This window comes from Melozone crissalis, unplaced genomic scaffold (genome assembly GCF_028551555.1).
Source record: "Melozone crissalis strain CALT ecotype California unplaced genomic scaffold, PUWL_Pcris_2 ptg000006l_1, whole genome shotgun sequence".
Taxonomy (NCBI): domain Eukaryota; kingdom Metazoa; phylum Chordata; class Aves; order Passeriformes; family Passerellidae; genus Melozone; species Melozone crissalis.
Window position 1 is genome coordinate 20,941,550 of NW_026535784.1, and position 12,704 is coordinate 20,954,253.

The following is a 12,704-nucleotide window of genomic DNA, read 5'->3' on the forward strand; positions in this document are numbered from 1 at the left end:
CCGCAGCTCGCGCGCACCGTCGTTATCCGGCAGCGTCACCTGGCGGCCGCGAACCGTCCACGCGCCCCGCGAGGCGCCTCGCAGCCCCCCCCCCCAGTCCCGTGGCACCGCCATCGCCGCGCCAGCCGTTAAGACACCACCGCGGCTGTGGAAGCCCTCGGACGCGGCCAAGCCCAGGGAAGGGGCCCGGGCTGGCATTACCATCTCCATTACACCTGCGCCGCCCGAAGAATACTCTGCCGAGGGGACAGCAGAGCGAGCTGACATCTAGCCATGGCCAAAGAAATTAACAGCCTCGTGGGCGGGGGAAACGCCCGGGAAATGCAGGACTATGAGGTGAGTCCTGCCACTCCTCGGGGCCAGAGGCAGCCGCCCTCGCTCGGCGGTCCACGGGCCGGTCTGGGACACTGCCCGGAACGCGCGTCCAGTTAGCGCAGTTTTAAGACCTGTTAAGCTCCCACAGCTTCAGTTGTTTCGCTTTTTGTCCGTGGCAAGGTTCCCTGAAAAGAAGGGTTGGAGATTAAAAGTGAGATTTGATCGGTACCGGCTGTGCTTAGAAGGGAGGAGAGCGTTGAAAAACGGCCGGTGGAAGGACTACGGTTGGGGCCTAGGTACAGTCTGGAAAAAATTCACCTAGTTCTATTCCCTTAAAATAAGTTTCTTACACACCTGAGTGAGGTTGTCACTTCCTGAAGCAGTACAGCATATACTCGGCAGGAGACAGCCTTTTATTTTTGCTGCACAATCATCTAAGAAAACACAAACATTAAGAAATGCTAAGAACACGTACAGAAAAAGCCAGAGTTGAGTGAGGAGTGCGAGTGAGGAAAACGGCTGCTGGAAGTGAGACGGGGTTACCCAGCATCCCGGCTCTTTTGGGGGGGGGAGAAGCTTGTGCGCGAGAGAGGCGGTTACCGGGCAGCGCGCGGCGCGGCCGGCTAGCGGCCGTTGGCGGCAAACGGTTTCAGAAACGGCAGGCGGTACGGGCGGAGCGCCGTTAGTTGAAGAAGAGCTGCCGAAGGGGTGAGATGGAGTCCATCCAGGAGTGACCGGAGGTGAGCTGAGGGGGTGAAACAGTGGAAGCAGTAGAGAAAGTGTAAAATTAGGGAAAGGCGAGACTTCACAGCAGTGACTTTGCTCAGTGGAAAAAAAATCTTGATAGAATTTATCGTCCGGCATCCCCAGGTTTCTGTACCTTCAGGATGCAGATAGTTTGTCACGAACTTGTAACTACCTGCTGTGTGTGCTGTGGTTGGTGAGAAAAGAAATGCAGTGTTTTCAGGGGAAATTAGTTTTTTTCTTTTACTTCATGGTTGAATAGGAGTTACAGTTACATAACCGGTGTAACTGTCGGCAAGATTCAAGGCAAAGGGCGGTTTTAAGGAGGTTGGGAGTAGCCGGTAAAGCTACCACAGAGGAGGCCAGAGAAGGAACAGTGTCGTGTATTTCAAAATCTTGCAAATGGTTGTTGGAGGTAGGCCTTAGGAGGGCCGAGTGGCAGTGGGAGCTGACCTCTCCATCAAAACTTGGTTAGGAATAGACAAAGCAAGATAAGAGCCTTATATGTGTTATTTCAGCTAATATGGAAAAGCAGATTTTGGGCTATTTTTTAAAATCCAACAATCTTCTAGATTATTATTTTAATAACTGTTGGAAGATTTTAACTCAACTTGTGGTTGCATCCTCTTTATGATGATAAAGGAGTATGCTTTCTCAAGTAGTGAATGAAGTGGGTCATAGAAGTCCTGTTTTGCTCATTGGCCTATTAGAAATGAGTATTCAAAAATAAGCATTCTAATGGATCCAGTAGGAAAAGGTTGGGAAGATGTAATTATGGGGGAGAATGTGTCATGATTGTAACAGGAGTAACTTTAAGTAAGAAAGCCCACACAGATGTCATAATGCACATTATTAACAGGGGAATTCTGCTGAGGAAAATCTGAGCCGATGCTGTGAAGTGTTAGAACTGAACAAGGCAATTCAAAAGCAGCTCTTCTCAATTCTCAATGAAACATCCCAAGGAGGTAAATTGATGCCTTGTCCAATTACTTACACATTTCACATGTGCCATTTTTTCCAACTCTGGCTTTTTCTGTACATGTTCTTAGCATTTCTTAATGTTTGTATTTTTAGAGGATTGTGCAGCAAAATTAAAAGGCTGTCTCCTGCCAAGTATATATGTACTGCTTCAGGAAGTGACAACCTCAATCAGGTGTGTAAGAAACTCATTTTAAGGGAATAGAACTAGGTGAATTTATACCTGCAGAAGTGCTTTAATGACTTTCTGTTAATATTAGCCTCCCTCAGATTTTACTTAATGAAATATATCCTTAGTTGCTTGTGGAGGCACCTATGGAGACAACTATACTATTATGGAGGGATTTGCTTTGTATAAGAAGTCTGTGTTATTATACTGCTTTCCTTTTCTAGGTACAGATTTGCCATTTACATTTACATTTCAGAGACATAATAGCAGTATTTATGCCATATCTCTTTTTTAGAAAAAAAGAGCACTGTGAAAATACATGTGTAAGCTGAAAGTGTGCATAAACTCCATGCATTAATCTGTGAGCTCCTTTTACTTTTTTTCTTTTTTAAGGAAAAAACCCTAAGGATATCTTAACATTGTATTATTTCCTGGAGTGTTAAAAAAAAAGTGTTCATGTGTGTCATGATACCACTATGCTCCTGCCATGATATTTGGAGTTCATATATATTTGGTATTTACTGAAGGGGTTGTAATACTAACAGTTTGATACTAACAGAAAAGACAGATCTGTTGTGGCTTTATGGTTTGAATGAAAATAAGAGACTTTGCTAATTCAGGCTAGGGGAAGATCTTCAAGATCCTGAGATTTGATAGTGATGTCTCCATGTTCTTTGGTTTCTCATTTTTACACCTGATCTGTCAAAATATTTCACAATTAAAATAGGACAAATAAAAAGTGATATCCCTTAAGAGTTAGAGTCTATTATGAATCAGGAGTGGTGGTGTGCCGAAACCCTCCCAAAATATTAAACAACAAAGTTATTAAATGACAGTACACCAGGAATACCAGCTGCAGGTTTGCAATTGCATGTGACATTCAAAATTTAAAGAAAAGTCCATTGCACAGTTACTAATTTAATTCCAGTACTAGCTGGCCATTTTATGGGTTGTTAAAGGCAGCTGCATGTATAGTAGTGTGCTTTCTGGAATGATACTTGCCTTCTGTGTTCTAATAACTTTTGTTGTTTTGTATACACGAATTCCCAAAAAGTTTACTTGAGTTGGTTATTTAGTCAATCAGGAGTTGACTAACTGAAAAAAACCAGCTATGCAACACATCTGCAAAAGGCTTTGTTCTGATGATTCGGGCAGTAAATCTGCATATGCTGGCCTTCCATAATTTCTACCATGAAGTATAAAATAAGTGAATATTTTATTTCTATAACTGAGTCTTTCTTTGGTGTGCCTGAAAGGTATTGCTTATGTCTCAGAGAGAATGCAATAGCTTTTGTTCTCAGTTTCTTTAAGAATGGTCATTGCTGAAATATTTAGAAATACATCTGCCCTTTATGCTCTAGTACTTTACTGAGGGAATTTATAAAGTAGAACATTCAAGCAGTGTGACTTCATTTCCTGGTAGGAGTCAGCTGAAGGAGAGCTACAGCTGAGAGATTTGTCCTGCAAACCAAGGTGTGAGCTGCAAGAGCTGGAGGACAAACTAAGTGAAACTCGTGTGCAGATCAACCAGATGGAACGAGAGTAGGGAAAAAAAATTAACTGCAATTTTTTCTGTTTGCTTTTTGTTTTTGTTTTTTTTCCCTTGATGTCTAAATATTGATGGAGGTTTGTAAAATGTTTTATTTCTGGCCTAAAAGCAGAGTTTCAAAATGCATTGAGCTCTGTATCGTGTGTATATATCCAAAGTGGGGTACAAATGATACAGTCACACCCACATTCATAAATTCACTTGGTAAGTTTTGCTTATGACAGAGATGTTGAAAGACATGCCAGTATTCTACATAAAAAGGTTTTGTATAGTCCGTGACAATCCCTTGTGGAGTTATAGTCTATGAAATGTTGCATACTAAGCAAACCCTAAATAAAAAAAATCAATTGAGTAGCTACAGTGTAACATTTATTGAAGGACCTACAACATGTCACAATTAATTATACAATGTAATTGATACATAAATGTCCAAGAAGATAAAAGCCACTGTCATAAGATGGAGGAAGTCACTCATCATTTCCAGATGAGTGACTAGGCCTGAAGACTTTTTGTCTAGTTGCATAAAACATATTTTATGGAGCATTATAATATAAAAGTTAATAAATTGCTTCAGATACAAGTTAGTGCAGTTATTACCAGTGGCACGGCCATTTAAGAGGCAGCTCGACGTGGCAGACACATTCTCATGCATCCTGTTACCATGAGAACAATGAACGTTCCGGAAGTCTTGGGTCAGTGCATAAAGTGATATAATTTCATGCCCTTACTAAGTGATTCCAAGAATATAATTTTGGATTTCCCCCATGCCTACTTCTAGAGCTCATCTTCCCAAATCTGCTTTTCTTTCCCAATTGTCCTTTGTAGTAGAATTCTTTAACCCTCTTTTACCACTGTTCTGCTAGACGTCCTTCCTGAAGGAGCTGACTTGGATGGAGCTGGGCAGTCTTTCCTCTTAGCAGATGTTGCTGGCCTTATTACCTGTGGTCATCTCAGTCAGCTTGTTCCTTAAAAAGGTGGAACAAGAATCCTATCAATTGATAAGTGTTAGAGCTTTTGTTGATTCAGAGTCTCAAAAAAATCTCACCAGGGTCCTCCAGTAAGGAAAAGGAAGGACAGGGTGAATACCTTCAAAATAAATAGAAAACATATTTTCTTTTTGCCTTCCACTTCTGGTAAGAGAAAAGCAACAGTAATACTGGTATTTGGATGGAAAGCAGAGATTTTGGGATAGTTTTTATTATTAACTAAGAGTAAAGGACAGAAGATAAACTTGTTTCATTGGTTGTCTGCCAATCTTTAAGAATCACTCCCGCTTTTGGGGACAGCAGGAGAGGAATTGTTAGCTTTTGGTATTACTTGACTAGCATCTCTGATGTCTTTTGACTGACTAATATATTTCTGCAAAGAAAAAGAGCCCAAGAACCTGGTAGGAGACAATACATAGGTTCTTAATCTATAGGAAAGAAAACTGAGATGGTTTAGTTGCTGTCTTAAATGTGAAAAAGAAATTAGTTTCTTTTAGACCTGATCATCTGAGCTAGTATAAGGACGCCAAATGTTAACCAGTAATTGTTCCTATAGCACACAGTGCTATATCCACTTTCCTGCCACAATACACTTACACAATTTAAAGTAAGATCAAGGGTCTGCTTTGTTTAATTTGTTTTTAAACTCTGGATTTTTCCTGTATTTCAGTATAAGGAAAGCATGCTGAAATTATTCAGCAAGCATAAGGAGCTTGGTCAATAGTTTTCCTATTTTTTTTGCTCCTTTTGTTTGATGATGAGGATTAATTGATAGTTTACGTTGATAGAAGGACATCTTGTGACTGACTGTTCTGTGTCATTAAGTCTGAAGGCTTCCCGGTGCCACTTAAAGAGGCTAGAGGAACTAGATGAGTACGAGCAGAAGATTGAGAACTTGCGGGATGAGATTGCTATGCTGGATTGCAAAAAGTCTGTTATCCAGAGCAGGTAGAGACCTTACTCAGAGAAGTCACTGAATCATAGAAATCGGTCATGTTAGGTAGCATGAATTTCTTCCTCATTTAAATTGAAACATAAACAAAAGCCAAGGTTTTTTGCTTTGTTATGAAGGAACATAAACTCTTTAGGTTATTTGTTCTAGTGCCCAAATATTTTATTTTAAAGCAGTTATGTTACGTTTCAGACAAAACAGCAAATAATGCACCTTTACAAAATACATGGATAGCAACTGTATGAAATAGTTCTTTTGTTGATGAGTACTTTTACAGAGTTCTGCTCTGTAGTTGTAGTATTCAATTTTTACTTGTTTGACTTCAGCAGTACTCTTTGGTGGTACTGAAAGAGGAACAAATCTCCAAAATATTACTAGTTAAAGGTGTGTTTCCTAGGAACACAAGTGCTTGGCCTTATATGCTTTACATGTTACTTTTCTTTTACTGTTTATGCTGTAGGCCATAAAACATTCTATGAAAATGCCTTCATATTAGACTAACCAGCTGTAGCTTCTTTAATTACTTGGCTCAAAACTCACCTTACCCTTGTAAAAATTAAATTGACGAAGAAGTCTGCCATAGGGAAAGCATCTGAGGATAGTAAAGTGACATGAAGCTTCTTTGCTTGTGTGTCGTAGGCTTTCCCGCTGCACTCCTCCGCCATGCCGTCGGAGATGTCTCTCTCCACCGTGCCGTCTGAGGGGCTGTATCTCTCCTCCACCGTGCGTTCCAAGGGGCTGTATTTCTCCTCCACCATGCCTTCCTAGGGCCTGCTCTCCATGCCGTCCAAGGGGCTGCTCTCCATGCCCTGTGAGGGGCTGCTCTCCATGCCCTGTGAGGGCCTGCTCTCCATGCCGTCCAAGCGCCTGCTCTCCATGCCCTGTGAGGGGCTGCTCTCCATGCCCTGTGAGGGGCTGCTCTCCATGCGTACCCTGCCGTCCGAGGGCCTGCTCTCCGTGCCTTCCGAGGGCCTGCTCTCCATGCCCTGTGAGGGGCTGCTCTCCATGCGTACCCTGCCGTCCAAGGGCCTGCTCTCCGTGCCTTCCGAGGGCCTGCTCTCCATGTGTACCCTGCCGTCCAAGGGCCTGCTCTCCATGCGGACCCTGTGGTCCATGCGGACCCTGTGGTCCATGTGGACCCTGCCGTCCAAGGGCCTGCTCTCCATGTGGACCCTGTGGTCCATGTGGACCCTGTGGTCCATGCGGACCTTGTGGTCCATGTGGACCCTGTGGTCCATGCGGACCCTGTGGTCCATGTGGACCCTGCCGTCCAAGGGCCTGCTCTCCATGCGGACCCTGCGGACCCTGCGGACCCTGTGGACCCTGTGGTCCGTGTGGACCCTGTGGACCCTGTGGTCCGTGCGGTCCCTGTGGTCCGTGCGGTCCCTGTGGTCCATGCGGTCCCTGTGGACCTTGTGGTCCGTGCGGACCCTGTGGTCCATGTGGACCCTGTGGTCCAAGGCCCTGCTCTCCATGCATACCCTGCCGTCCAAGGGCCTGCTCTCCATGCATACCCTGCCGTCCAAGGGCCTGCTCTCCATGCATACCCTGCCGTCCAAGGGTCTGCTCTCCATGCGTACCCTGCCCTCCAAGGTCGGGCTCTCCATGCCGTCTGAAGTGTCTCTCTCCACCGTGCCTACCATGTCGTCCAAGGGCGTGTATGAGGCCCTGTGCCAGGCCCTGTGTGAGGCCCTGTATCTCTCCTCTGCCGTGCCGTTTGAGGCCCTGCGTGAGGCCCTGCGTGAGACCCTGCGTGAGACCCTGCGTGAGGCCCTGTCCTCCCAAGTGCCGTGCCCTTTGCCCAAGGCCCTGTACACCTCCCCGGATCAGGCGGGGCAGCGCTTCACACCGTGCCTGCCTCATAGCTCGCTATAACTTCATTTACGCTAAAGAACGCTTGGAGGCAGAGTGCATTTTGAGGCGATACGTCTGTAACTTGGAGACGGTGCAGAGGATAGTATACATTGCATGTGTGGTGAGAAAGAAATATTATTTCTTATTTTACAGGCTGGAGGTGTGTTGTAAAATACTATGTCTGCAGTGGTTTAAATTGTGGGTAAATTAGCATTTCTGTCAAGTGCAGAGAAGAAAAGCTTTCTTTTTTATTTTGATTTTTCTTTCTTCCCCTCACATTTCTACATTGCACTCTCAATGTAGTGCCCTACCTGACCTGTCCCAAGATGGGAACAGGGTCAATGATTTATTGTATGGATACTAAAAGAGTGAAATTTAGTCTGAAATTGGTCAAGTGATTTGGTCTGAAAAGTACATGGTATCTGCGGTGATCAACATTGCCTTCTGCAAATAAATTACACTCAATCAGAGAATTCCTTCCTCATGAGTAAATTTTCTCCTTTACAGCAATGTATTATATTCCACCTTGTTTTGATGATAGTGGGTTCAATTATTAATTTTCTGATAACAGATAAAATATTAAACTGGCTCTGCTGTATTTAACTTGATGTTCTTTACTTTTGCAGGAATCTTTCCGTGCGGCAAAGATGGCCTTCTGGAGGGTGAAAATAAACGTAAAAGACACTTTAGGTATATGTTTCAGAGGGGGACCTACGTCACTTGAAGTTGCTGTCCTGGACTATATAGCTTGCCACAAGGATCTGTATGACGTTTGTTGCAGTGTCCATGTAAGTCAAGGGCAGTGGTGATCTCTTTCAGGAGCTAGTAAATTCAGAATATGTAAATTAGAAATGCACTGTAACCTGAAGGAGAAAAGAGTTACTGTATGGACTTTGTCTTGTAGCAGTTTATTTTCTAGAACAACATTGCTAGGACTTATGTATGACTTAGTAATGGCTTGCTTGGTTTGTTCATAGCAGCACATTCTTCTGAAGTTGTTGTTTTCTGGAGTAGTCCAGGCCAACATTACTATAAGTTTTTTATACTGATTTTTAAATGTAGAAAGCTGAGAGGCATATTTAGGGGGGATTTCTGCAGTTGCTTGTGAAAAAATTGTTAGTGAGTGCAAATTACTCATGTATGTTTATTTTCAGGAAGTAGTTTGCTGCATGAACAGGAACCCAAAGCTTCCATGTCCAGGAGAACTGGATTTCGTTGTGATCAGCAATTTGATTCGAGAGGTGTGCTGTTTGGCTTATTCAATGCAGACACTCATTCCTCCTCTTGATATTGCCTATGGTGTTGATGGAGAATGCTTCAATAGGAACATGTAAGAAATTTCTATATTCAGTCAGACTTACCATTAGAAGTTTTGTAGTCTACTTGTTTCCTAATTAATACAGCAGTTCATGATTGCTAAACATTAATTTAGGGCAAAACCCCCTGGCCTGTAGTGAATTTGGTATGTCTTTAAGGTAAATACTAGCATGTACATAAGTGTCAGCAATTTTTTTTTTTAGTGAACAGCAGAGCAGTTTTCTGGATAAACTTCACTCTCAAGAGCATATTTAATTTATTATTTAAGAAGAAAATGATCATCAGCTTTCCCTGCTTAGTCTCTATCTGCCTTTTAAAAAATGCTTGCATCTTGTTCCTCCTTCCTGGCCTGTTCTGTAAAAGTCATATTTACTGAGATCTTGCAGTCGGTATCATTACCAGGGTCATCAACATGTTTGCTGCAACCTCCAGGCTGTGGCTACTGTACAACATACGACTATTAATATGCTCCCATCTCTTCTGGTTTAGAGCTGGTCAAAACCAAAACTGCCTCTTAAAAATGAGAATTTTGTTAATAATTTTTCTTTTTTCTGTAGGGTCAAGCTGCTTTTTTAGCAGAGACCTGTAGGGTGCTTCCATGTTGTCTAGAAAATAATTGGAATTGATAGGTCATAAAAATTGCTCTAAAAAGCAAAACACCTTACATCACTAAGAGGGTTTCTAGTAATAATTTAGAATAGAATGGAACCCAGGTCATGAAGAGCTTGAGAAGTCAAGGAGAGAAATAGAGAATATGAAAGTAGACTCTCGACAGGGGAGTGCAAAATCATACAGGACTACTCAATGATCCTATCTGAATATAGGACAGTTAGCTTTTGACACTCAAAACTATTGGCTAAATTAGGAAGCATGAACACTGTAATATAGTCTTGAGATGCTTTCTCCACCTACTTGGTGTGTATGGCCTTAAAAAACAACATTTATTATGTTTTTGTGTGCTGCTGTGGGAGACATACATCTGTCTATCTAGCTAGATAAATGTGGCATATGTATATGCTTACATGTATAGGATTTGGATGTGGTACACAGAGATGGAACAAATAAAAGTTGTAGAAATTAAAATATATCTGTTTATTACATGTGATAGCATTCTACAAAGAGCCAGCCAAACATCGTTGTACCCTATGCCTTGCTTTGTGCCTCTGATTATGACATTGTTTTATATTACTTACTGTTGTAATAGATTACTTAAGTATAGATGTATTGCTTTTAATACAATTTATGTTATTTGGTATTTGTTGTGAGTTTGAATCCATAAAGCCAGATGTGTTATTTGTCCTTATAGGGGGCTTGTTCTAGCAAGATATTCCAGGAAGCGGGGATGACTGTGTCTGCCAAATTGCTGCTCAGAAGGTTTAATCTGTCAGTGGACACAGGGGCCCTGGCTTGTGTGGGGCTTATGCAAAAATTAAGGTCTAGTGGCCTTCTGAAGTGTTAGATGACTTTATTAGAATGTCTGTCAGGATAAGTAAACAGTATGTTCTGCTAAGTCTGTCTCCCAAGTCCATTTCTTTTACAGGATCACATTAAGAATACATATTTTTGTGATGTGGAAAGATACTAGTAGCTACTTTTTATCAACATTGATGATTTGGAACATATTTCTCTTTAGGCACTTAATGCAGACATTTCTTGTACTGTTTGTTTCAACAGGTACTATCGTAGCTTTGACTCCGATTTCGCAGCTCCCTTTGTGGCCTATCACGTCTGGCCTCCTCTGGTAGAAGACGGCACTGTTATTGTGAAAGGAGAAGTAGTCACTAAAAAAATGGTTATGGTATGTATTTTATTAAAGAAAAATGTTAAGGGAAAGTCAGTGGATTTCAACACTGTTTTTAAAATTTAAAAAGATAAGTTTTTAACTGTCCCCTATATGGGTGGAGTAGTATATCAAACATCAATTAGGTTTTAGTGCCTCATCCTGTATATAGGATGAATAGTTCCATTTTCCTTCATGTATTAATTATGCAGATATATGGTTGTTGTCAGAACCTGTTCTAAGCAGAAAGCTTACTGTGTTTCCTCTCTGTCCTCAAACCTTGTCTCCAGTATGGCTTGCAAAGTGTGTCTTTATTAAACCTTCTCTCAGAAGAGGTTTACTTACAAGAGCCTACTTTTCTCTTGTAGTGTCCTCGCAGATGCAGGATTAGAAGCAGAAGCTGCAGCTGTGGCCGTCCTCTGCTGTGTGGTGTAAGCCTCAGCTCAATATTTGTAGTGTTAACAGCATATCAAGTATTTTTAACTAGGAATGTAGGCAACCTGTTAAAAATGCTGATGTGCCACATGTACATTTTAACACTGGGAATAAGTGCCTTTGCTTGACGGTCTCGAATGAGGTGAAGCTGAACTGACAGATAGATATTGCCTGGTATAATGATCAGTAGAGATACTGTATGAGAAGTAGATCATAGTTAAATTCTCAGAAGCATCAATTGTGGATCTTGGAATGCTTTGCCCCTACTCTGCTTTATTGCCCTTCCGAATAAATAATTGCATCATCTGGAAGTGTTTCAGTAATTTTGGAGTACATATACAACACATAGTTCCTGCCTCCTGGACTTAGTGACCTAAATTTACTCCTAATTTATGAAATGCATCAAAGGGGCCAAAAAGAAAAGTAGGGTGAGCAGGAAAGGAAGGTGGTACAAATAAGATATGTGAAACTTCAGCAGAGTTCTGCATATTGTGTGGTTACAAAACGTTTTTTAATTATTTCTGTTAAAAATGTGTATATTTTTCTAGTTGTTAGCCCATCTTATTAAATGGACATAGACGCCCTCAACTTAAAATATGAATATTGAAAATGTGAGAGGCTTTGGGTAGGGCTCCCTTTTTTGTGTGTGTGTGCAGGATGTGAAAGAAAACTAGAAAGTTGTTGAACTTGACTTTGTAACAGTAGAGCTGCACTGATAGATGTGCAGGTTTTCTGAATGTTGATGGGTGCCCAGGTGACTTTTTTGGTTACAGTTCTTTAGCACACCTGATTTTCCTTTTCTCTTTGTCTTGCAGGTGCCTCGAAGCCGCAGTCTTTCAACAGTGAGGGTCAGAAGTAAGTGGCATATTGGTTCCTAGTGACTCATGGTTTTCACATCAAGCCCTTGAACAATTGAACAAAAGAACAAAATTACATGTTGACTGTCTCTGATTCTAAAATACTTGCCGAAGTGTTAAATTGGATAGCCCCCTTTTTTTTATGAGTGGAAAAAGGCTGAGATTTTTTACTTGGAGGAAAGCTTGTTTTTTCACTCTACTTGGACCATTGTCATGATTTCTCTCTGCTGGTTGCCTTCACTGTGGCCAGTGCTATAGTAAGTAAAACTTGCTTCCTTCCTTACACGAGAGACAGTTTGCTACTGTAAATCTGCTGTCTTCCAGCCTTTCAAATTCCAAAGAGATGGCTAAGTTGTGGCAGTGAAGTGAGGGATTTCAGGCAGCATGAGTGTGTGCCTATCTTGAAGCCAACCCAACTTAGAGATTTAGAAAATACAGTTGCACTGAAATGTACCTTTTTCTTCCATAGGGCGCTGCTAACTGGACATCTTCCTGCAGTGCAACACAACTGGATTCAACAACTTTGCTGGTGTCGTTTCTCTTCGGAAATACCTCAAATCTCTCAATAAATGGCGGTTGTCACTCCAAATGGAGTTTGTATTCAGTGTGTTTTTTAGAATTATAGAAGGCTTATTTATAATTTTAGAAACGAAACACTTTTGAATTAAAAAAAGTGCATGCAGTACAGGATCATTTGGCAAAATTTGCAAAGCGGTCAGGAAGCCATGATGTAATCTTGCAGGTGGAGATGGAATTATTGCATCTAGA

The 12,704-nt window shown here is 41.8% G+C and overlaps 1 protein-coding gene across 1 annotated transcript; it reads left to right on the plus strand.

The window, feature by feature from the left end:
- The first annotated feature begins 143 nt into the window (after positions 1–143).
- SPATA18 (spermatogenesis associated 18) lies at positions 144–12,484 on the plus strand. Its single transcript, XM_054295307.1, has 12 exons — positions 144–336; positions 1,919–2,024; positions 2,109–2,212; positions 3,630–3,748; positions 5,567–5,689; positions 7,452–7,668; positions 8,174–8,335; positions 8,702–8,877; positions 10,539–10,662; positions 11,013–11,075; positions 11,895–11,934; positions 12,406–12,484. The coding sequence occupies exons 1-12, from the start codon at positions 274–276 to the stop codon at positions 12,414–12,416; spliced, it is 1,308 nt and encodes a 435-aa protein (XP_054151282.1). The 5' UTR covers positions 144–273; the 3' UTR covers positions 12,417–12,484.
- The last annotated feature ends 220 nt before the right edge of the window (positions 12,485–12,704 follow it).

What these genes read in the sequence shown, in the direction of transcription:
- SPATA18 (XM_054295307.1), top strand. Translation starts at nt 274, where the DNA reads ATGGCCAAAGAAATTAACAGCCTCGTGGGCGGGGGAAACGCCCGGGAA. An exon ending in GAAGTGACAACCTCAATCAG is followed by an intron (nt 2,213 to 3,629) that starts GTGTGTAAGAAA and finishes ATTTCCTGGTAG; the next exon opens with GAGTCAGCTGAAGGAGAGCT. An exon ending in TAGTATACATTGCATGTGTG is followed by an intron (nt 7,669 to 8,173) that starts GTGAGAAAGAAA and finishes TTACTTTTGCAG; the next exon opens with GAATCTTTCCGTGCGGCAAA.